This window comes from Rhincodon typus, chromosome 30, assembly GCF_021869965.1.
Source record: "Rhincodon typus isolate 14 chromosome 30, sRhiTyp1.1, whole genome shotgun sequence".
In the NCBI taxonomy this organism is placed as follows: domain Eukaryota; kingdom Metazoa; phylum Chordata; class Chondrichthyes; order Orectolobiformes; family Rhincodontidae; genus Rhincodon; species Rhincodon typus.
The window spans coordinates 24320942-24347475 of record NC_063361.1 but is presented as its reverse complement, the minus strand read 5'-3'; the positions used below and the strand labels follow the sequence as shown (position 1 = coordinate 24347475).

At 38.7% G+C, this 26534-nt stretch overlaps 1 protein-coding gene across 3 annotated transcripts in view; it reads right to left on the bottom strand.

The window, feature by feature from the left end:
- The window catches only part of LOC109915855 (ceramide synthase 6-like), a 34196-nt gene extending 9176 nt beyond the window's left edge, over positions 1–25020 (bottom strand). The window contains exons 1-8 of one of the 3 annotated variants that reach the window (XM_020515527.2): positions 24940–25020; positions 23970–24327; positions 15950–16055; positions 14627–14757; positions 14128–14185; positions 13126–13176; positions 7609–7701; positions 2985–3113 (exon numbers count right to left, since the gene is read on the bottom strand). In XM_020515527.2, the coding sequence (XP_020371116.1) occupies positions 2985–3113; positions 7609–7701; positions 13126–13176; positions 14128–14185; positions 14627–14757; positions 15950–16055; positions 23970–24163 (762 nt within the window). In that variant the 5' untranslated portion in view covers positions 24164–24327; positions 24940–25020. Of the gene's footprint in view, positions 1–2984; positions 3114–7608; positions 7702–13125; positions 13177–14127; positions 14186–14626; positions 14758–15949; positions 16056–23969; positions 24328–24549; positions 24571–24601; positions 24730–24939 lie in introns of those variants that run through there. The other 2 variants (XM_048614375.1, XM_048614376.1) reach the window with 2 other exon arrangements.
- Positions 25021–26534: the final 1514 nt, after the last annotated feature.

Here is a 26534-nt window from a genome sequence, read left to right as displayed (position 1 = left end):
GGCCACATCGGGAGCAGCGGATGCAATAGACCACATTAGCGGATATGCAGGTGAACATCTGTCTGATGTGCAAGGTTTTTTTGGGTCCTTGGATGGAGGTGCAGGGGTAGGTGTTGAGGCAGGTGTAGCACTTCCTCCGGTTGCAGGGAAAGGTGCTGGGGGTGGTAGGGCTAGTGGGGAGTGTGGAGCAGATGAGGGAGTCGCAGAGAGAGCGGTCCTTATGGAACGCAGATAGGGGTGGGGAAGGAAATTTATCTTTCGTTGTGGGGTCAGATTTCAGGTGGCGGAAAATAATGTGTTGAATCTGGAGGTTAGTCGGGCGATACTGAGGCCAAGGGGGATTCTGTCTTTGCTTTTGTTATGGGGAGGGGGTGTGAGGGCAGAGGTGCGGGAAACGCAGGAGATGTGGTTGAGAGCGTTTTCGACCACTGAAGGGGGGAAAGTTGCGGTCCTTGAAATACGAGGACCTCTGGGATGTTCGGGAGTGGAACACCTCATCTTTGGAGCAGATGTGGCGGAGGTGGAGGAATTGGGTGTAGGGGATCGCATTCTTGCGGGAAGGTGGGTGACAGGAGGTGTAGTCTAGGTAGCTGCGGGAGTCGGTGGGCTTGAAACAGATATCAGTTTCGAGGTGGTCACCAGAGATGGAGACAGAGAGGTCCAGAAAGGAGAGAGAGGTATCAGAGATGGTCCAGGTGAACTTGAGGTTGGGGTGAAAGGTGTTAGTAAAGTTGATGAACTGTTCAAGCTCCTTGTGGGAGCACGAGGCGGCGACAATACAATCATTGATATAGCGGAGGAAGAGGTGGGGGAATAGTGCCAGTGCAGCTGCGAAAGGGGGACTGTTCCACGTATCCTACGAAGAGACAGGCATAGCTTGGGCCCATGCGGGTTCCCATGGCCACCCCCTGTGTCTGTTTACTAGCTTCAAAATCTCCCACCCTCTGTCTCATCCCATGACCAAACCCTCCCTCTCATCCCCGCCTCCTTGACCTGTCCATCTTCTCTCCCACTTTACTGACCAATCCCCACCACTGCCTACCTGCACTCACCTATCACCATCCCACCTACCTTCCCCAGCCCCACCCCTCCTTTCTCTATTTATTTCAGAGCTCCCTATCCCCTCCCCCATTTCTGAAGAAGGGTCCCGATCCGAAAGATCAGCTATCCTGCTACTCTGATGCTGCCTGGCCTGCTGTGTTCCTCCAGACCCACAATGTGTTATATCTTAGCCAATATAGCTTCTCTTCGCAGCTGAAAAGCTGCAGCCCAGACAACATCCTGGTGAATCACCTCTGCAACCTCTCCAGAGTAATCACGTCCTTTCAATATTTTGACCTGAACTGCACACAGTACTCCAGGTGTGGCCTAATCAATGTCCTATACAGCTTCGTCATAAGCTCCCAACTCTTGTATTCCATGAGCTTTATACTCTTCCTTGCATTTCCTTGTTGTTGTATCAGTAACTATTCATGCCTCAATTTTCCACTTTTCTCTTGATGCTCATTCTCTAATTTCACAAATTTTCTTAATTCCTAACATTTTGTTACTCATTTATTGACATTCATCTACCTTCTTTCCCCTTAAGTGGAATTTTCACAAGAACTCCATTGTGAAACATGCCAGGAAGCCTTGTTCAATCTTTCTTCAAAAAAGTTTTCCTCTCAGCATTTCTCTAGAATCCCAAAATCCATCTAATGTTTGAATGCCGCTCTCATTCTAGTCAGGATCTTACGATGATCCTGGACAGCAGTCAAGAGAAACATTCTCATAATAGTTGAACATGTTATCCCTCTGTGATTTTTAATTTTTAACCCTTGCAATCCATGTCAAAGCAAATCGCTCTCCTCATCTCAATGTTTATAAAGTTTATCAATGATATGATGATTAGCCTTCTGAGGCTGCTAGACTACATTTACACTGCCCTAAATGCACCTCTTCCATCCTACAGTGTTAAATTGATTAAATTAACTGCACCATTCTATCCTCCAGCCCAAACATTTTACAAACACGTTTTCAAAAAGGCAAACTGGTTCACCTTGCCAAGTGTTTTTCTTATTCCTGCAATCTTCAATTTTTTTAAGATACAAATCACCTAATCATAGAATAAGGCACAGGGATATAAAAGTGTTCTTTCAACTCCGCCATCAGAAAGAAATGGTGTCACACTCTGATTTCCTTATTGGCATTTGTGCCTGCTATGGTCACATCTACTTAATGACACTGTCAACATTTGGGATGGGAGTCCACATCCTCATCCTTTATTGTAGGCAGTTTTAAGTTCAACATTACTGCATTGCAGTCAGACAGCATGGGCTTTGGAATTTTGGGACTAATGGATTTTTGTAGGAATGCAAATAGTAAAAGTATAAAAAGAGTGAATGGGCAAGGTAAAAGTGCCTATAACACACAAGATGTTGTTAGAATGCAGACTGCTTCAATCTACGGGTAGCTTTGGGACTTCATTTAAATTGGCTAAGTATTTAAAAAGGAAAGACAGAAAGAGTACAGGAAAACAGGCCAGAGTACATAATTTACTTTTGAACCAGAAGGCCTGCTTCACAGGTGTGTAATAACATTTGAGCAGATTGATTAGAAAATAAAACTTCAATGGGATTGAGTGACTAGAATAGGTCATTTGCAGAAGAGAGGAAATATTGGCATAGTTTGATAAGTCAATTGTGTTGTTTTGCATCATCAATTTTAATGGTTTTTTCAAGAAAATACAGTATCATTAGTTTAGCTGAATGAAAGCACATACCATAAACCTGGTTACAGTAATTTACCTACTGAGCCAGATACATTTGAATCTGCCATTTTTAACAACAGTTTTGAAGAACTGATTTCATTACCACATAATTACCTGGGTAATGGATATCTATGCTGGATTATCTGCATTGTAAGAATGCAAATAGGTGGCTTAGCTGGTACATATCAACTGATTAAGCAATGTTCTACTTTCAAAGTCTATTTCTTACACCTACCTCTAAAACAATGTCAGCTGCATCATGTAACAGGAGAACAATGGCTCCTGCCCGTGTCATGTTGGCAACATACGCAATTGTAAGTAGCAGAATGGTGACATGATGGTGGATACACATGACAACAAAATCCTAAAAACAAAGAAGTGAAAGGCAACCTAAATTATTTGCATCTTATCTCATTTCAATCCATTCATTGCTAATAATTTAGCTTATTTAGTGCTAATCACACTTCTAATATAATCTGTAGACTGCAGTCCCAGCTAAGGGGACACAAACTTGTGACTAGTACTCTTTCTCTTGGGTCAGGTTGATCTGAGCCCTGAACCAGGAATTTGAGATATTACCTAGATTGTTACACAAATATAGTGCTGAGGGATGCTGCATTGTCTGAGGGACGATGTTTTTAAATTCTCTTAGAACTATTCTGACAATCCTTTCACTGAAAGCAAAATTCCATTAGATTGCTGCTGATATGCATTCAATAGCTACTACCAATGATACTCATCCCGACTTTTCTTCAATCTTCAAATTACAGTACACCAGAGTACAGCAACAAACCAGAACCAGAGGGTAATACACATTTTGTTCAGTGGGGATGAGGAGGAAATCAGTATTAAAAGAAGTGGAACAAATATCTCAATTAAAAGTAGAATATTTGTTTAAAAGAACAATGTTTTTATTTGACACTGAGGATAACATTCTTCAGTTTGCTTTTTGCTGCTTCCTTACCATATTTTCTCTCATCTCACCAAAAATCCAAACTTCCTTCCTCATCTCCCGCAGGCAGTGACATGATAGGATAATAGTTTGACAGGCAATTGTCTAGTAATTTACACAAACATCAGAAATAGAAGGAAGATGTCATTGAGCTGCTCATGGCTGATCTGATTGTGGTTTTAATTCTACTTGTCTGCCCACCTTCCATAACACTTAGCTCTCTTGTCAATCTTTCTTGTATATACAATTGAGACACAATCAGTGAAGACTGAATAGAATGTATTTGAACAAGGCAGGGTTTCTACTTGCCATAGAAATCCTGACCAATTCAGGCATGCGGGCTATCAACATAATGGAAAGATAATATAATCATGTCTTCCTCAAATGTCTGTGCACTCGAGCTTCCTACGAAAATGGAATCCTGCCTGCCTTTCTCTCCATAATCCAAATGCACTATGCTGTCCAGGTTGAGCTCTGCAATTACAGGTCAGGGATTAGCCTGGGGCATCCCTAGCGTGCAACAATTGGCATAGCAATGGGATACAGTTTAACTTCTCAATATTAGTATGAAAGCAAACGAATTTATCTTGAGGAAATAAAGAAGTAGTACTGAATTTCCAGATATATGCAGCTCCTTTCCATTTGTGTGGACACAGAGTTCTATAATTATTTAAAATTTTGTGGTAAAATGCAAATCTGTAGTTTAGTTCTCTGAGCATTAAAACATTGCAGAAAGTGAACACATTGTGGGGACTATACATGTCATTTCTAATCCGAATGTTGAGGGAGGAGCTTGTAAACTTGTGGACTGTCACCTTATAGATAGGAACCTTGAATTGTGGTATGTGTAACGAAGAGTGTACACAACTGGGCAAGTGTTACAGAAAACAATAGTTGTCTGTAATTTTTTTTCTTTTTATGGGAAGTACACTTTACGATAAAGTAGTGGCATTTACTTCATATTTTGACACTTTTAGCAAATCCAAGAGGTACTATGATGTGTAATTTTGTATTCCACAAAAGCTTGAATGAGCCAATACTACATCATTCACCTTTCATAAACAGTTTTCATTGCTTTTTACCATGCTGTGATCAGTAATAATTGTTTAAACACCAACAAAGCAGAATCATAATCCAGGGAAACAATAAGGACTACCCAAAATAATTCCCAGATTAAACATCAAACAATGGTAGTCACTGAATTCATTTTTGGGATTTATTTTACCTTCATGTCCAGCACCATAATTACAATTTGTGATATTACTTCCTTCAATAGCACGTTCCCAAACCTGTGGCCCCCTACTACCAGGAAGACAAAGACAAGAGATGCATGGGAATACTATCAGCTGCCTGTTCCCTGCTAGCCATGTATCATCGTGACCTCTAAGTGTACTGCCATTTCTTCACTGTTGCTGTGTCAAAATCCAGGATCTCCTTTCCTAACAGCACTGATTGTACTTACATCCCAAGGACTGCAGTGGTTCAAGAAGGCGATTGTTCACCAACCTTCACAAAGGCAATAAATGCCTGCCGAGCTAGCAAACACATGCCATGAACAAATTTATAAAACTAAGAATAAATCCCACTTGCAGAAAGAACCACATTAATAAATATGTCCTTCAAATGAGAATGAATTCAAAAATTAAATTTTGCAAATGTTTGCAAATATGACACCACTGTTTAAGAAAGGAGATAGACAAAAAGGTGGGTAACTAAAGGCCAGTTAGCTTAACTTCTGTAGTGGGGAAAATGCTTGAATCTACATCAAGGAAAAGATAGCAAGACATCAGGATAGAAACTGTCCCATGGGACAGATGCAATATGGGTTCATGAAAGGCAGGTCATGTTCAACTAATCTACTGGAATTCTTTGAGGACATTTCGAGCACAGTGAACAACAGGGAACTGGTGGATGTGGTGTATTTGGGGGTCCAGAAGGCATTCAACAAGGTGCTGTACAAAATGCTGCTGCATAAGGTAAAGGTGCACGACATTATGGGTAATGTATTAGCATGGATACAAGATTGGTTAATTAACAGAAAGCAGAGTAGGGATAAATAGGTTTTCTTCCAGCTGGTGATCAGTGGCTAGTGGTGTGCGTCAGAGATCAGAGTCAGGACCGCAACTGGTTACAACTTACATAGATGATTTAGAGTTGGAGACCAAGTGTAGTGTGTCAAAGTTTGCAGATGATGCTAAGATGAGTGGGGGAGCAAACAGTGCAGAGGACACAAAGTTTGCAGATGGTGTTTAGATAGTGAGTGGGCAAGGATCTGGCAGGTGGATTACAATGTTAGTAAATGTGAGGTCATCCATTTTGCTAGGAATAATAGCAAAACAGACTATTATTTAAATAGTGAAAAACTACATGCTGCTGTGCAGAGGGATGTGGGTGTCCTTGCGCATGAATCACAAAACGTTGGTTTATAAGTGCAGCAGGTAACTAAGAATGCAAATGCAATGTTGTTCTCATTGGTTATGCTGGTGAGGCCACATCTGGAGTACTGCATGCAGTTTTGGTCTCCTTACTTGAGAAAGGATGTACTGGTACTGGACGGGCTGCAGAAGAAGTTCAGAGGGTTGGCTTGTGAGGAGAGATTGAGTAGACTGGGACTACACTCATTGGAATTTAGAAGGAGGGGAGAACCTTGTCTATTCCTTTCATAATTTTATGTTTCTGTAAGATAGAAGTAGGGAGATTGTTTCCACTGGTGAGTGAAACTAGAACTAGGGGGCATGGCCTCAAAATAAGGGCGAGGTGAGGAGAAACTTCTTGATCCAAAGGGTTGTGAATCTGTGGAATTCCCTGTCCAGTGAAGCAGCTGAGGCTACCTCTTTGAATGTTTTTAAGGCAAAGATAGACAGATTTTGAACAGTAAAGGAATTAAGGGGTATGGTGAGCAGGCGGGTAAGTAGAGCTGGGTCCACAAAAAGATTTATTGAATGGTGGATCAGCCTTGAAAGACCAGATGGCCTACTCCAGCTTTCATTTCTTATGTTCTTAAATAAATTCCACAATGAAAGGATGGTTACATTTTAACTTATTAAATGAATAAAGCACTAATTTCCATAAAATCAGTGTTAATCATTTTTTTTATTTATGATTATATCCAAATCCATAAAAGCATGCTCGACACCTAAAACAATTTGCATTTATGTAATGTTTAAGATAACAGGCTGTACAAAAGCACTTTACAGTGAACTTTCAAAGTGTAGTTACTTTCAAAATGCAGAAGCAAATTACTCATGAGCCAACTCCCAAAAATGGCAATATGATAAATGACCAGATAATGTTTTTTGGAATGTTGACTGGGTGATAAATATCAACTGTCCTAGTTGCTCTTCTTCTATATAGTCCTATGGGACCTTTTATGCCCACTAGATAGCAGATAGGATTGCATCTAACAGTACAGCACTGCTTCAGATTGCACCATTGTGTCAGCCTTGTTTTTGTGCTCAAATCATGGAATAGACCTTAAATTCCCATCTTCTGACTTCAAGGCAACAGTGCTACCAAATGAGTCAGTTAACATTCCATTTCAAGATACAATGCATAATGTAATCCACTGTTCACTTGAGTACATCCATTGGATAAATATGGCATTGGATCCCTGCAGCACATCCTCCCATGTTTTTCTTTCTAAACTATTGCTCTGCCGAATTTCAAACATGCTTTCAGTGTGTTGTACGTTTCTCTGATTTTGATACCAACCTTGCCCTAAACCCAATCAACAAGGGGCTAACTTAGGTGAGCTGGACAAGACATCCCATGGAGTATTGGGAAAACAGGTTTGAACACTCATTTTAACACCAGACACTGCCATCATGTCATCATCTTGACTATTAGTTTATATGAGATATCAATAGGCACACATCATCATGTGACCAGAACTCAGCGGCAATCTTACCTTTCTTTTAACATCAAAAAACTGTGAAAATATCAGTGATCCATAGAAAGCAAATTCCATCATGTAGTGTATGTAGATTTGAAATGAAAGTTCCTGCACAAAAGGGAAGGAGACAGGATTTAACTTTTTGTTCTCTAACAAATTTCCTTTGAGTGATAAGAATATTTTTCAACCATTTCCTTTCTCAAGCTACCAGCGCTTTTTTTAAAAATCCTCTGCCCATCTAGTGGAAACTTCCCATAAATTCATTGAAGACATACTCAGAGATCCTGCATATTAAATCTTGTTTACTCAGTAGGCAAGGAAGGTAACTGAGTTAAACATTAGGGTTTGTACTGCTGATTTACAAAGGATAATAACAAAATGTTAAACCACAAGCAGATCAACAAATCTGCTATTCTGCTCATTTTGTTTTTTGACTTCTGGTTATATAGGCCTGGGCCATTCTCAAATCTAGACTGAAAAACATTTAAACTTTGCACCAGCTTTCAATTTTCTCTTTAAATCCTGCACATTTCAGTGAGTGGTGCCAGTGCTGAGGACTTTTCCATTCATTGAATCCATCAAACACAAAGTCAAAAGTTAATGCAAAGTTCTCCATTCAATGGTCCAACAATGCATCTGTATCCAGGAGCTTCATTCAATTGTTGGAAGTCCTTTCTTTGAGCTGGATTTAAGCCCCAGGTCATGATTTCTTTGAGCTTAATGATCTATCAATCTCAGTACCGAATGTACTTAGAGACAGATTGTCTGCTGTCCCTAGGGGTGGATAATCCTGGAGATATCTGGCTCTTTGGGTTCCTAATCATCTCAGTCCTGAATGGATGATTCCTTGTACTAACTCAAAATAATTATCATAATTAAGTTGGTGGAGTGCTAAGAGATTATTATAAAGAAGCAAAATACTGTACATGCTAGAAATTTGAAATAATAACAGAAGGTGCTAGAGAAACAGAACGGGTCTGGCAGCATATGTGAACAGAGAAACAAAATTAACTGAGTATAATATGATTCTTCTTCAGAACTCAAATTATCTGAAAGAATATACATTGTTGAAAATACCATGCAGCAGACGAGATCTTTAGGATGCCCTGTCCATGTGATCAGATCTATAATGATACAAACTTTTTTTCTTTTCTAATCTCCAGAAAACATACTTCATCAATATAACTGCTGCTTTCCATGTGAAAAATGTTGTCTGTCTATCAATTATTGGTAGATTAATTTGTTGCACTGCACTCATTAGAAACTGGCTGAGTTCATTATATCTAGAACAGGAATGGTTGATAAAGTAAGGACTCTTTCACATCAGCTCAGGTGGACTCAAACACACTCTTAGGACAAAACAAGGTTAGCCTGTCTTTTGCACATCGGTCATTGAAGTGGAAAAAGCTGGATATATTTAATATCCTTCAAATTTGCACTCTGGGAGCAAACGTTTCATCAGACATATATTAAAGAGTGTTTATTTACTCTATAGTAAGTAGTTTGGCCACAACTAAAAATTAGATTGACTCATATTTTAGGGAACTTCTTCTGAATTTTATTCCTTTTATTCTTTCATGGGATGTGGGTGTTGCTGGAAAGGCCAGCATTTGTTGCCCTTGAAACTAAAAGGCTTGCGAGGTCATTTCAGAGGCAGTTAAGGCAATCACATTGCTATGGGTCTGAAGTAACATGTAGGCCAGACAGGAGGTAAGGATAGTGAATTTCCTCTCCTAAAGGAAAACAGTGAAGCAGATGGATATTAAAAACAAATCAATGATGTTTGCTGAGACTAATTGCATATTTCAGAGGTATTAATTTAGTTTCAACTAGCTGTCATTGTGGAAGTTGAAAACATGTTCTCAGTACATTAGCCTGGGCCTCTGGACTGCTAATATATATATAAAAAAAAAAAAGAGTGCTGGAAAATCTCAGCTGGTCTGGCAGCATCTGTAGAGAAAGAAACAGAGTTAACATTTCAAGCCAATGAGATTCTTATTCAGAATTAAAGAAAGCTAGAAATGTTCTGGATTTAAGCTATTGAAAAGGTGGGTGGGGAGAAGGGGTAAGTGGAACATGAGGAAAGGTCAGGGAAAGGCTAGAGTTGGAAAGAGATAAGAAATCAAAGCTGACATAGGACAAATTACAAAGGGAATGGTGATGGTTGTAGAGAAGCAACAAAGCATTGGTTTAGATTAGGTGTTGTTGGCAGAATAAAAGTGAGTTCAGACTGAAAACAAAAGTATGAAAATATGATGCAGAAACTGGGGGAAAAATGGAAAAAAGGTATCAAAATATAAGACAGAGTTCATGATCTAATGTTGGTGAGGTCAATGTTGAGTCCAAAAGGGTGTAAAGTGCCTAACTAGAAAATTAATAGCTGCTCCTCCAACTTGCACTGGACTTCACTGGATCACTCAGAACACAGAACAGAAACGTGAGCGTGAGAGCCAGTTGAGCGTACTGAAATGGCAAATGACTGAAAGGTAGGATCATGTTTGCAGACTAAACGGACGTGTTCCACAAAGCAGTCACTTAGTCTGCACCTGGTTTCTCCAATGGAGAGGAGACAGAATTGTAAGCAGCAAATTCAGTAGACTAGATTAAAAGTACACGTAATTGCTGCTTCACCTGGAAGGAGTATTTGGAGTTTTGTACAGCGAAGACGGAGGATGGAATTCTCTGAATTACTAATTCAGTGACATTAACACTGCACCACATCTTCCCCAGAATTTCGTGTGTAAAAATCAAACTAAGTAACAAATACTGTATTTTGAAAATTTGAAAACAATTTGGAAATAATATCAACCTGCTATTTTAACTAAGTATACATTGAAAAACTTCCAAACTATTTTGAGAGTTTGTTCAAGCAATTGGGTGAGGTTGGCACAAAAGTGAGCCTTACTTCATCCTTCCAAATGAGAATATAAAGCTGTTCTCCTATTGGGTGTATGCAGTGAAAGAATTTGGACGGATTTGAAAGAAAATATTAGAAGGTTGGAGCTGGATAAACTTGTTAGACAGGTAGACTTATCAGGAGAAAGATCAAAAAACTTGGATAGCTTTATCTTTGGTGGTTGCTTGAACACGGAAGTAGACACGAGTTGAGAGTGCAATTAAAAACAAATGGCTATGTACAGCTAAAATACTTTGTATCTTCTTTTATACTCAATGAGTGTAAATATCAGAAAAGAAAAAAGAAATTATTAAATATGTAAGTTATTTCTGTAAGATAACACTTTCCCACATATACAATCAAGAAAAATGCAGTGCTTATAGATATTGAGGAACTCAGGAGGGTATACAGATGATTTACGAGGATGATACGATAATTACATGAATATACACAGAGACAGATTGCACGCTCTGTCTTAGGGGAAAAAAAGAGGCCAAGGGTGACATAATGGAGATATTTAAAATTATGAAAGGTCCTGATAGGGTGGAAACAAAGAGTACTTCCTTCTTGCGATGACTAGCCACAGCTACAGGCAATTAATACAAGATGGTCCAACTTGAGGCAATCAATTTGAGATAGTCAGCAAGAATTCCAGTAGGGAATGGAGAAGAAATATCTTCACCCAAAATGTGCTGAGAATATGGAACCTTTGACTACAAGTTGTGCTTAAGTGAATATTTGACTATTTAAGATCTATTTGAGGGGAGACCAGACAAACATACAAAGGAGAAAAAAAAAATGATTATAGTGATAGATTTAGATAGAAGAAAGATGGAAGAAGGCTCTACTGGAACACAGTTTAGTTGGTCTGAATTGTCTGTTTTGGTGTTGTATATCTGAAGTAATCCTGCGTAAAAAGGAACTGAAGGCGGCTATTAGGTTAATGCAGGAGAAAGACATATAGTGATCAATATGCTTTTTTTAAAAATCAAGCCATACCCTGTCCTCATGGTTTTAATTGTGCCTATTAAAAGTATTCTTATGTTACACTCCCTTAGCTAGCCTGTAAATTTACTGCATGGTATGTTATTGAGAAAAAATACACAGTATTCAGTCCTCATCTGGCCTGAGATAGCTAACCTCGGTTACATGAACAGCAGTAGGTATGCTACATTTGACCCAAGAATCCCAAACAGGTAAGAAGCAAGACCAAGAGAAAGTTCCTACAACTGATTATTATCCAGTAACACCCTGTTGTGTGTGCAGATTTTACACAGGGACAGGATTTGGCTCAGCTGTGATCACCTGGATCAAAACTTTTGCCAGTATTTCATTCATTAATGGAGTCATCTTGATCCCAGAAGTTTGACTGCCATTAATCTCAATTTCTGATCTGTCCTGTGCTGACCTTACATATTCTGAGTAGGCCAGCTGCATCCAGTCCATTACATCCATCATCCATTTTTTCCCCTCTGTTCCCTCTCCTATGTTTTCTGCCAGTCTTCACTTCCAATAACAATCTCTCTCTACTATCTGCTCTAATGATATGACCAAAGTATCATAATTTTTATTTGATTTTATTGGCTTGTTTCCTTTTCTCTCCAGCAAATTCCTGCATTTCCTCATTAGTCTATACTGGCTGTGTAGGATAAGTGGAACATCCTTCTTTATGTCACATAGTCTCTTTGTTTATTGTCCATTGCTCTGAGGCTTTCAACACAGAAGATAAAATGTAGCACCTCATTCTTTTCTTAATATTCAATTTCCTTGAGGTTTACACATCTTTCATTCTGACAACCAGATCTTCCATCGCCTGCAATAACCTGCCCAAGATAGGTGAATTCTTTCACTTTCATACAAATCCATATCCACAGAATCCCTACAGTGTCCACACCGAACCTCAGAGCATCCCACTCAGACCCATCACCCTATAACCCACCTAATCTACACATCCCTGAACACTATGGGCAATTTAGCATGGCCAATCCACCTAGCCTGCACATCCACCTGTGGGAGGAAACCTGTGCACCCGGCGGAAACCCACGCAGACATGGGGAGAATGTGCAAACTCCACACAGTCGCCAGAGGGCGGAATCGAACCCAGGCCTCTGGCGCTGTGAGGCAGCAGTGCTAACCACTGAGCAACCGTGCCGCCCTTGTTCCAGGACTTGTCCATTTACTTCAGTTTTCACTTCTGGGGTTATGTCTCTGCTTATCACCATTATCTTGGTCTTTTTCTCATTCATTCTTAATCTATATTCCATTATTTACAGTCTAGTAAAGTATAATAATTAAGTGAGATACAGCATGGATCCTTTGCATTAGCAACACTTAGAGTGCAACAGTAGGTCAAGGGCTTTTCTCAGAATTACAAAAGAATTATTTTTCAGGACAAAGCTTCTGAACCTGCCATCACCCACCATTCCTCCCCCTGGAATATCCCTAAACCACAGTCGTGAGTGAGGATTTGTTTACGTGAATCAGGGTTTGTAATGTTCGTGAGATGGCCAATGAAGGCCTTCAAATTGTTCATTTTCCACGGCCAAGATAATAAATTCATTTTTACCCAGAATCACAGGATGCAATAATGTGCCAGAACACTAATATCAATCAAAAGATAATAAAATAATTCTCACATGAAAGGGATAGTTGTACCAGCACTCCCTGGTATTCCATAGCCATGGACTCTGTTGAGGAAAGAACCATACAGAAAGTTAAAAAGTCAATGCACTTTCTGTATGAAACACAGTTTAAAGAAAAAACAAATTTAAGCAAACGTTTTTTGAAATACACACATCAATTCTGACACAAGATTGGTGTCTACCAAGAAAAAAATAAATGCAATACCACTGTACAAAACAGAACAAAGAAAATGAGTTACAGTTTACGCACTGTTTTAAACACAAACTACAACTGATTCTCACCCAACTTGCAACAGTCAAGACTTAAGCACTAACATACAAGAATCTGGCAGACTCCCAGCTGAGCTGTTTGCCTCCTCAGTGTTAAACTGCCAAAAAAATGTTTGTGCCGGAGTTGTTGACTGAATTCTGATTATAGATTAACATATCTGTAAATTTGTGCAATTGAACGGAACAAATAAATAGTGAGCTTTCAAAGCCAAAGATCCTTTGAGAACTTACGTGAATTTCTCTAGTGAGTTTGCTGGACTATGCAACCAAATCAAAGTCCAAATCTGATTACTGGTTGTACTGAATGAGTTGATCTCAGTTAGGGAAACAAAAGTGGGGGAGAAAGCTATACCTGGCTGCAGCATGACAAAAACAGGGTTCACTTTTGTTACAATGCTATCCAATGACTCTTGCTGTGAATACAGGCTTAAGTGAAACAGATCAGACTCAGATGTGATGGCCTGGCAATCAAATAACTCACTAACCATCGATATCAAGGCTCAGGCCTCAATAAAGGCTACTTGACCGAGGTACCACGTGATGACTAACACCCACAGAATCGTACCCCACCAAACAGCAATCACCTTCAAGAAAGGCAAACTCAATAGCGGAGAAAAAAATTGACATACATTTTACCAAATTGAGAGAGACCCAAAAAAATCTGTTTTCTGTGCTAGTACATGTTCAAAATTAAATATTTAAAATAAGACTGATTTATTTCCTTACCTTTGATAGGTAATAAAAACTGAATGAAAAGGCCCATAGATAGAAGGTGAACTTCCACCTGTAACAAGAAAATCAAAGTGTAACAGTGAATAGAAACACTTAAATTTGAAAAATAAAACAAAGTCAAATGCATGCATTTTAAACTATTTTCTTATTGTCCAATAACGGGATGCCCAAGACTGGCCTGAAATTAGGTCACAGGTCTAAATAAGCACACATCAAGAGACAGTCACCCTTCTCCGTAAGTAATTTCAGCTGCCCACCTCATACATAGCCTCAAATCAGGTTGAAGCCCACCCCAAAAACAGGTTCTGCTGCAGGGTTTGATTGAAGAGGTATTGACAGGGACCTGGGAGGTCCTGCCATTATCTCTGCAATGAGTGAGGTATGAAATAGAGAAATGCTGGGAAAAATAAACTTTCTACACATAAACAATAAGGAATGTCTCTTGAGTTCTCAAAAGTATACTAGAAAAAGTGTTATGATGAAAATCAATTACATGCTCTCGCAGAACTTTGTCAGCAGACTTGGTCTGTCCTGGTATCGCCGCAGCTTGAACCATTGTATCACTTTCTTTGTGTCCCAATCCAGTTGTTTTGCCAAACGATTCAGATGAGTTTTACCAGGTTCCTACAAAATTATTAAATGGCCACATAAAATTCATTATTAAGCATCAGGATATTATTTTTCAGGATAACAATTTCCCAGTAGATGTAGAAACCTACAATAGCTCTTTGATATTAATTTTCCTTTGCAGGTTTCAGCTTCCTTTGATATGACAATGTCTAGAAAGAGAAACCAGATTTATGATCTTTCCACAGCAGCCTCAAAGACATCAGGCTGTTTATTTTGCATTGTCCAGCTTGAATCTTTTCCCAGATGCAAAATTAGCTCATTGTATAATTTTGATATACATTACCATGCTATTCAACAAAGTCAAAATGCACTCAAAGCAAGGAAGTAAAAATCAGGACTAACATTATATCGAAGTGTAGAGTTGAAGAGAATCCTTTTTTTAATAAATAATCAATAATTGTGGGCAATGGAAAATAAACGTCCACTTTTGAATTAGTACTTCACATAAAACATGCTTGGTGATTTTACTGGAGACTCTCACAACATTATCATCATTGTTTGTTTTCTGTCTAGAACTGCTATGTCTTTGTTCATCTCCATGCTCAATTATTATGTGCTGTCCTGCTTTGCCTCTCTTGCTCCACAATCTGTAAACTGCAGCACATCCAAATTTCTACTCTCCATATCTGTATCAAGTACCACTCATCCATTATTCCAGTCTCACTTGCTTTCAATTCCCCAACACGTCAAAGTTGTAATTTCTATCCTGGTATTTAAAACCCTTTTAATCTTTATAACCTTCTTCAGCCCAATATCATGCCCCTAAAACTCTTCATTCTTCTGACTGGTCTTTTATGCATCTTTTCCTCCATCCACCTCACCAATGCTGGCTACAGCTTCAACCACATAGGTCCCATACTCTAGAATTCCCACCCTAAACTCCTCACCACCCTCCTCCTAGAAAACTCTCCTTGCTCACACCCTCATATCTCCTCCTTCAGTCTGTTTTCTTTGTCTCTATGGATCCCTGTTCATCAAAGCAATGTATAAAATGCTCTACTACATTCAAACAATTATATAATGACAAGTTGCTGGTAACGAATATTAAGTAAAATGAGATACTTAATCCTAGAAACAGTTCATATATTATAACTATTTGGTGTAAAGTTATTTATTTAGCTTATGTACTTCTAAAACTTATCCTCTTGTACTAATTATTTCAAAGACATGATCAATGTAATCTCACCGTAGTTATATCTTTGAACACTTTTTCAAGAACAACATTTTGCTGAGCCTTCTGGATTGGTCTACAATCTACTCCAAGGAACTTAGCAAATGGTGTTGCAATAAACCTAAAACCATTAAAATACAGAAATTGAGAATATACCAGTAAGCACACCATTATAAAAAAGTCACCAAGTGCATAATTATTTTAATATAATGAAAACAACTCCATTTGTGAGATTTCACATCCAAAGGGTTTGCAGAACCCTCTAAAATAGATCATGGCATTTGGCAGAGCCCGCCACTGATTGAGAGATATACTTATTGATTTCTGTAAACCCATCGTGAAGGTGCTAAACTAAAAGTAACACTTGTACAATGTTGAGATTTCAGAGCAATACTATAGTTATATACAACATCACATTTATAAATTAGATGCCTGTTCAATAATTTATATAATTTTGTGGTTTCCACTGTGTATGCTGCACACATATTATAAACAATATTACTGTATCCATGTGTTTCATGTGTTTAAATTTAATCATCTGACAAAGAAAAAGTGATATTGAAATAACAAGTACTGTAGTGTTGCAGCACTGAAATCTACAATGTTCTAAATTAGAATTTTTAATAACAGGAGAAGGCAACGAGAACTAAAAATCATACCTGCTATTGACTTCTTTCAAAACTATTTTAGGAGTATTTCTTGTCATTGTTTATGATATGAAGTGATAGGACACATACTCATGTCTCAACTTGTTCGTATATTTGAGGTATAGGGTAAAGGCCAAGTGTTTTCTCACTGGGAGGGGTAAATTGAATAAAGTCACTCTACATTGGTTTGATGTTTCTCTCTCGTAACTGGCTGCAGATTGTAGGTCTGAAAATCTTTAAAATGCCACGAACAGCTATACAAAACCCTGGTGAGACTCCATTTGGAGTACAGTGAGCAGATCTGGGCACTACACCTTAGGAAGGATATACTGGACACTCCCCTAGAAGGGAGTACAACAGAGGTTTACAAGAATGATAACTGGACTTCAGGGGTTAAATTATGAGGAGAGATTATACAAATTATGCCTATTTGTCTAGAATTTAGATTGTTATGGGATGATCTGATTGAAGTCTTCAAGGTATTAACAGAAAAAAAAGTGTAGATAAAGATAAATTTCCACTGGTTGGGGATTCTAGAACTAGGAGACATAGTTTAAAAATTAGGGCTAGACCATTCAAGAGAGATGTTAGGAAGCACTTCTACACACAAAGGGTGAAGAGGTTTGGCACTCCTTTCCATAAATGGTATTTGATGCTGGATCAGTTGTTTGTTTCAAATCGGAGATAGATAAATTGTTAAGCAAAGGTATTGAGAGATATGGGCCAAAGGGAGATATGTTGAGGTAGGCCACAGATCAGCCATGATCCCACTGAAATGGCAGAACAGGCTAGAGGAGCCACCTCTGATGTTCCTAGAAGAGTCATACTGGATTTGAAATGTTAACTCTGTTTCTTCCTCCACAGATGCTGCCAGACTTGTTGAATTTCTCCAGCATTGTGTTTGGTTCAGATTTCCGGCATCTGCTGTACTTTATTTTTATTTGACTACAGATTGAATTAGTCGAGTCAAGCTGAAAGCAGATTTCTAAATAAGATTCTAACCCATAAGAAACGAAATTTAAGGGTATTTACACAAAGAAAACCAATCACAAACAGAGGAGCGATCAGCTAACAAAAATCCAACAGTTGTGCTCTACAGTCTACCGCTACTTTTCATGACTGGTGATCATTTGCCATGAATTATACAACACAGACGAAACCATTTAGCTCATGGTTCCTTTATTTGGATCTTTGAATGTTCAATAATTAGATAATTAGCCACAGTCAATGAGAAACCAGAAAGATCTTTCTCTATTAGAAACACAGAACAAGTTATATAGCCAGTTCTAAAGACGGGTCACTGGACTTGAAACATTAATTCTGATTTGTATCTGCAAATGCTGATCCGACCGACTGAGATTTGCGAGCAATTTCAGTTTTTGTGTTTTTTAAGATGCATAGCTTGATGGACACCACTCTGCATCAAGCATGGGGAAAGGCAATTTGGCATGGACCAGAATGGAAATCAAATCCAAGAATGCCAATCAAACATAATAGCAGAAAATAAAATCTCTTGGTTTGTGGGTATCATATCATCATGGACAGAAGATTGCCTGCCTGGCTGAAAATAGAGTAAGCATAAAGTATATTGTGAAAATGATACAAGGAGGTTGCAGATGGATATAAATAGGTTGAGTGAATGTGCAAAAAAACTGGAACATGGAGTGTAATGTGGGAAAATGTGAAGTTGTTCACTTTGGCAGAATGAATGAAAAAGTGAGCATTACTTAAGTGAAGGAACAGCTGCAGAATTCCAAGATGCAGAGGGATTTAGGTGTTCTAATGCATGAGTCACAAAAGGTTAGTATGCAGATGCAGCATGTAATCAAGAAGGTTAAAGGGATGCAGTCCTTTATTGCAGAAGGAGTTGAATATACAAGGAAGGATGATATGGTTGAATTATACAGGGAATTGGTGAACCTACAACAGAAATGTGCCATTTTGGTCTCTTTTTATTAAGAAGAAGGATGTAAATGCTTCAGAGATGTTTCAAAGTAGTCCGCCTCGATTGATACCTAAAACGAGTGGGTCATCTTATAAGGGTAGGTTGAACAGGCTGGTTTTGTTTCCACTGGAGTTTAGAAGAACGTGGCATGATTCAACTGCAGGGTATGAGATCCGGAACAGTCTAGACAGAGTTGACATGGAAAGGGTGTTTACTTCTGTAGATTAGTCCAGAGCTAGAGGGCACTGCTTTAAAAATAGGGGTCACCCTTTCAGAACAGAGGTGAGGAGAATTTTGTCCTCTGAGGTTTGAGAGACTTTGGAAGTATGTGCCTCAGAAGTAAATGGAAGTGGGGTAATTAAATATTGTTAGATAGATTCTTGTGAAGCAGGAGAATTACAGGTTATTCACAGCAGATGGGAATGTGGAATTCCAAACACAAACAAATCATCCATGACTTTGTTCAACAGTAGAGCAGACTCAAGGGGTTGATTGGTCTACTGCTCTATTAATCCATGCCATTGGCTTTATTCTGCACCACACAACAGCCTCCAGCAATGACCATGTTGTCACTTTCAAACAGCTATCCATTTACTACATTGCCCTGCCCTTTCTCTATAACCCAGTAACTGTTTTGCTGTTCAAGCATACAGTGAAGTTTATTATAATGCAGATGTTAGAGTCCAAAAGGTAAAAACTTCACTAATAAGAAAACTCATTTTTAACAACTAAAATGAAGATTTAAATAAAGGGTTTAACACTTTTGGAAGTCTTGAGACCCCCAGACTACAAGCAAATCTGTATAACATTAAACCACAGTATAACAGACTTCCATTCAATTCTACTTTGAAGGTTACTGTTTTAAAAAATCTTTTAAGTGCAATAGATTGCAATAAAGCTAATTTTGATGAATGAGGGATATATTTTTTAAAATGTTGAAAAAAAAAGCTAAAATATCTATAGGAATTCTTTAAGAATGCACTCATGTGAGTTCAGGGAAAATGTTTACTGTTCAACAAAAGTATAATCTAATCAATAACAAAATATCTTAGATTAATAAGAGGATAAAGAAAAAGTATTAGGAGAGCAAAGATCAAAAAATTTAAATTTTGGAAGAACATAATAAATAGCACAAGTACAGAAAGAACAAAATAAAAATAAGGCCGGAGGTAGGATCTCAAAGGGTTGCATAAAATCAAGACTCTAATAACTATGAAATGGCACAAATATTGAAAGTTACTTCACCTCAATTTTCACCAGGGAGGTTAACATGACAGACATGTCTTTTAAAAAGGTGTCAAAATAAAATCTCAAAAACTTTAAGATGGGAAGGGGAGTGATAGCTGAAAGGATAATTATAACCCGAAAGGAAAAAATTCGTGGACGAAATGGATTGCACTGACACATGCCGAAAGAAACGAAAGGAAGAGATAGCAAAGACTTACTAGATATGGATGTATAAAATTCAAATGAAAAGATGAAATGCCAAAACATTGACGAACAGGTAATGTTACTCCTATACAGTATTTAAAAAGGGAGATAGAAAAGGTCCTAGAGCACTGTAGGTCATTTAGCCTAATATTGGTGGGAGGACAGGTAATGTAATCTTTACTCAAAAGATACATAGAAAAGAAATCTGGAAAGAAAAAGTAAAGAACAGTCTGAGCAGATTTCAAACATCATGCTTAACCAATAATGTTGCATTATTTAAGACAAGGATAATGCAGTGAACATAATATTCTTGTGTTTTTTTTAAAGAAATCATCAGTAAAGGTACTGTGTACCAGGCCCATGACTAAGGTCAGAGAATGTGAAGTTAGGGACAAGTAGCAGAATGAATAGCTAACTTGTTACAAAAGAGATAACAGAGTCGAGTTTCAAGATGGTTATTCAGAATGGAGGAGGCTGGGAAGTGGTGTTCTACAGGATCACTGCTGGGACTACTGTTGTTCACCACTTTCATTAATGATTTGAACCTGACAATTGGATGTACAATATCAACATAAACACTATGACACCAAATTGGGGAAGATAGCTTATACTGAGGACGACTACAGCAAAACATGCTAAAGGTGTTAACCAACTTGCAGTATGGGCTCAGAACACAATCTATACAGTTATTTGTCAGGATTATTGTACGATGCAGCCTTGTGCTGGGGGAATTAAGCTTTCAGTATGTTTTTCCCCCCTGCCTAAGTCTCAGCCCAGAAAATCCCTTGACAGCATAACAAAAATTCAAATTCATTAAGGGGAGAAAAAGTACGATCCTGTATTTTTGCATTGCATGGCACAAGTAGCCAAGACAAGAATTTTAATGTAAAATTACTATATTGATTAGGTCCCCTTTATTTTAATATATTATATATATATTTGTCTTTGAGAACCCCACTATAGGTAGGATGTCAAAACCATGGAGAAGTACAAGTGTGATTTGTTAAAGGTATTGGAAAAACAAAGAGCTGGATAGCTCATTCAGGGAGTAGAGTGTAAAGTGTAACTTAATAGCACTCTTTTTAATATGGGGTAGATCACTATTAGTCAGAAGCAGGTGGCTTTTCACTGGACGCTCAATTCTCTTAGTTTCGATGTATATCTTCATAGAAAATTACTGACATGTGCTTTTCATGGCTAATTGAATTTTGCACAATTAGTGAGTGAGTCATCTAGAGCAGGAAGGTCCTAAGTTTTATTTCTAGTCTGTGCAGTGTCAGCTGATCTTCACCAGATCAACAAAACAATTAGCCACTGCACTCAACTGAATAAAGGGTGAAATGCTTCTCATTCAAGCAGCAATTACTTGCGTCTGCCCTGAGACAGTGGAAGCAATTATGGCTGTGTAGTAGTGTAACATATAGGATAGTGAATCTCTCCCAATTTTGACACCATGGAACAAAGCACAGAAGGAAAATGGGTTGTGTCCTTCCTGGTTGACTTGAATTTAACTAACTTTCTATTCAAATCTGTATTTTAATACTAAGTCACCAAACTAAATTTGAAACTCCGACATCTCCATGTACAGCAGCAAATGTTCTAAGTCTACCATAGCTGTGTGTTGCTACCCAAGTAATAGTCTCATCCATATATACCCCATATACTTTTTGAAGTGAGAAAGAAAACACTCAATGTCATTCGTATATTTACTTATCCAATGTATGTATTTTGCAACTGTGATGTAGTCATGTACATAACCTTGACTTTACCATCTTTATACACTTCACATATTGCTCCCTGTGTATTACCATGTTTATCCAAAATGTAGCTGAGCTTAGAAGGCCCAGATTGTTTTATGATCACTATTTTGGAACTGAACCTTGGGGGGAGGATGGGATTAAGTTTGGCTGTAATGGTCCAACATTCAACTAAGCTATTTTATTGCATGCAAATAAATGGACATATGGGAAAGGTGCAGAGTATTTAATTATCTGTATGCAGTTAATGTCTTTAAACACGTGAGTAGCAGAGAAGATAGGGAAAACACTGCAAATGGAAATCATAACAATAATCACCGCTGAACAACAAGTTCAGTGCCTATCATTATCGGGTGTTTAGTAGTTTGAATGTAACTATAATGTGGATTTTTTAACAAAGTTTCTATTAAGTTAATGAAGAACAATGTACTTGGACTTTTACGACATATTTTCCATCAGAAAATATCACTTAACATAATTGCACCCTTTATTATTTCAAACCTTCCTTTCTTCTTCAAAAGTCCTTGAAGGTGTTTCAGCAGCCAAATCTATGGTGATGTTTCCTGAAAATCCATGTTTGAATTCCTCCAAATCAGGTGTTCATTTCTGCTGCAATACTGAAATGGCCCTGATCAAAGTCACAAATGATACCCTTTCTGTCTATGGCTATTGTATTCCTCCTAAAATTTCTCCAACATGTTGGCAGCCTTTGTCAGGTTAATCACATCATCCTCTCCAAATAACCTTCCTCCATCAACCAGCTAGGTGGGACCACACCTATTTGGCTCCATTCAGTAACTATCCAGTTGTAGTCAGAGAATGATCAGCAATAGTTTCTCTTCCAGTGCCCACACTATTATTTCTGGTCACCTCCAAGGATATATCATTGGTCCCTTTCTATTTTTATAGAAAGATTACCTATTGGTGACATCCTTAGAAAACACATCAGCTTCCACATGTAAATTTAAAAAAACTCCACTTCACCATCGTCTCTAAACCTTCACACAGACTGTCCCAACATCCTAGTACTGAATGAGCAAAAAAATTCCTTCACAATATTTGTGAATACTGAAGCCATTGTCTCTTATCACCATCACAAACCGTGCTCCCTGACCACCATTCCATCCATCTCCCTGGCACCTGCATGTCACCAAGCCACATGGCTCACATACTTGGTTGTATTTGATCCCAAGATGTACTTTTATTCACATATCTGTTCCAATACAAGGTTCACCTGCTTCCACTTCCTAAACTTCTCCAGCCTGTCCCTGCCTCAACTCATTTGCTTTTAAACTCAGCCATGTCTTTGGTACCTCTGGACTTGATTTTTCCAATGCTGTTGCCAGGTATTTTTCCATCCTCCATAAACTTGAGCTCATCCAAAACTCCACTAGTTATCCTAACATGCACTGAATCCAATTCACCCTGCATTCACCAATCTACACTGTTTCAGTTTAAGCAACACCACTATTTTAAAATTTAAAACCCTTCCTCTCCCATCCCTCCATGATCTCAACCCTCCCTATTTCTAGGCACCTCCAGCCTTATAATCTCGAGATCTCCGAGCTCCTCCAATTCTGAACTCTTGCACAATCTTATTTTAGTCGCTACTTATGTAACCAGACCAGTACTCTAGGCTCGAATCCCTGGAATTCTTTTCATGAACTTCCCTGACCTCCCTTAAAACACTCCTTAACCTTACCATTTTGGCTACCTTGTTACCATCACCCTAAGTAGTGTAGTGTCTAAAGCTTTCTATGATGGCCTTGGGATCTTTTACTACATTCAAAGCACTGTAATCGTTAATAAGTAAAAGCTACATAAACTCAAAGGGGAAAATGTGCAGGGCTGGGGGAAAGAACGGGGGCGTCGGACTACGTGTACATTGAACACAGGAGCAACATAATGGGCTGCATGTAAGATTCGCAGCGTCAAACGGTGGTAGAAGCGTGGACAATGCGTCGGAACAACAATTGCCTGGCGACGTCTGTCGGCCGAACATTGCCAGCACATTTGAGAAGTTGGAAGTTCCGAGCTGGGCTGACCAAGCCTCTCCTTTTTAAAAGATGAGGATAGTTGTCTTTTGGGGGCGCGCGGGTTGACGGCCACTTAGTCAAATTACCGAATAAATTACTTTCAAATCATTAGAAATACGTAAACGTTTTATTAAAGGAAGTGCCGGTTTAGCAAAAGGAAAGCCAACGTAAATTCCTCCTACTCTAAGTGTATTTTCCTTTCTCTCTTTCCCCCATTACCTTTCAAAGAGAAGTCGCAATACGTAGATCGCCCAGGTCCAGGGGAGAATAAAGTACAAATCCTTAAGCCGGGGGTAGACTGGATCCTGCGAATTTTCCAGCTGTGCCCTGCTGACGTTGTGGGGCAGCCAAAAACTCTCGTCCCAGACTGAAATGGAAAGCCAGAGCGGCAGCCAACCGCTGCCCTCCATCATCGGAGCTGCCAACTCCACACCAGACTGCAAGACTCAGCCTTACAGCGAACGTGACCCCTGCCGTTCTGTCTCATCGATTGGTTAAACATATTCGAAAACAAATTCCTGCCTCGGGTTCCACAAACCAGCGCTCCTTGTTAGATAAAGACACTAGGACCCTATTTCTTTAAAAATTAAGAAAAAAAATACATTGCGTATTAAAGCAGATTAGATACTCATACACAAAGTTAGATAACATTAAAATTATCATGCAGGTAAGCTGTATCTATTGTGTGCACAAAACAGTTTGCCAAAAGGAATTGTCTTTTTTTAAATTCTCAACGTGAAATTTTTTTAGAAGTTTAACTTTTCGCGTTGATTCAAAAAGTTGTGTATGCCTAAATTACATAATGAACGAGTCACTGAAACCGCTCGTAGGAGGGCTCTGAATTGACATACACAAGATTGAAGATCAAACCTCTCGATATTTAAAAAAAATACGGAAGCACCGCGCCTTCTCTCAACGAGGAGGATACATTCACCAGGCCAAGAAAAATCCGAAACTGTTTTAGAGCAGAATAGAGTCTGTTCCAAGCACGGTAATTTCTGATCCTATTTTATTTTAAAATTGAACCATTAAACCACATTATAAATATGTTTGGATAGTTTTCATAAACAATCGATAACATATGCAAAAATTATTAATTATAGAAAAGAAATCTTGCACCCATTTCGGGAAAAACATATTTAAGGCCATAAGCCTTATTGAAAGTTAAAATAAGACATGAGATAAACACTTTTTTTCTTGTTTGTAAACTATCTGGTAAGCTTCGGTTTTGTAAACTGTCGACCCATGTCACTGGTTCATTAATCAAAACAATCTTTTTGCTAGATTGGAAACTGTCACCTAGCTAACTGAACTAATTACATCAGTCGGAAACCACAACAAAAAAACTGTCAAGACCGATCAAATTAGTAGGCGGTATTGAATGCTGTTAAATTATCTTTCCCGCTATTGGGTGTGGACATGATAGGTTTAAGATGAGCTGATTGTTTCTGAGAGATGCACTTGCGATGGTTTCATTCAGTACTTAACTGCAAAGCAGCTGAATATGCAATTTTTAAAACTTCCCTTTAAACGACTTCGTACCCAATATTTTAATATAGACGTCTTTTCAATGATAGTTGTAGTTTTTCTATGATAAGGAAGATGGTCTCTATCAAGAAATATTTGTTGGTTTTATTTAGCATTCCAACTATTACACTGACAGGATTTCCAGAGTTTGAGTATAGAGGGGCAGAAGTGGTGGTGATAATTTTTAGTCTGAATAAATTACACTTTCTCATTTATAATTCTACTAGAACAAACTGTTATCCATGGGCTTAACTGTGTATGAGTCACACTGCCCAATTATGTTCTGTAAGGTACTGTTTAGGTTTATTTGCACATTCGTGGGTGAGGTTCCTTTGTTACTGTGTAGTAACTGGCAGTGGGGAGGGAGGGTGGTGTGATGCTATCATATTAGTCCATATTAAAACAGTCAAAATCAGGGTTCTGATCTATATGCTTGTTCATACAATTCAGTTTTGTACATTTTACTTCATTGGTTAAACACATGGCACATATTATTTCCAGAGCAAGAAAAAAACTTTACATTCAAAAACACACAAAAAATTGACTGTAACAGTGAACTTTTTTTGACATTTCCTGTGCATTAGAGGCCTGCAACAATGTCCACCACCAAGAGTGACCAAGCTGATCAAATCCTAAAGAACACATTCGGTCTGCGACAGGCAGTGAGGAAACCCACAAGACAGAAAAGCATACACTGTGGCATGATGGCTCAGTAGTTAGCACTGCTGCCTACAGTGCCAGGAACCAGGGTTTGATCCCAGTCTTAGGTGATTGCACATTCTCCCCGTGTCTGTGTGGGTTTCCTCCGGGTGCTCTGGTTTCCTTCCACAGACCAAAGATGTACAAATTAGGTGGATTGGCCATGCTAAATTGTCCATAGTGTCCAGGCATATGCAGTTTAGGTGGATTAGCCATGGGAAATGCAGGGTGATAGGATAGAGGGTTGGGTGTGGGTGGGACGCTCTTCAGAGTGTCAGTATGGACTTGATGGGCCAAAGGACCAGCTTCCACACTGTAGGGATTCTATGATGATATACTTGACCTCATCTGCACCAATCATCCTGCCATACATATACCTGTCTATGATAGTATTGACAAGAATGATCACCGCTCAGTTCTTGTGGAGATGAAGTCCCATCTTCACATCAATGAGGCACTGTGAGCCATCAGCAGCAGAAATGTAGTCCAACTCAATCCACAACCTCATGGCCCAGCACTTTCACCAGTCTACCTTTTAACATCAAGTCATGGGATCAA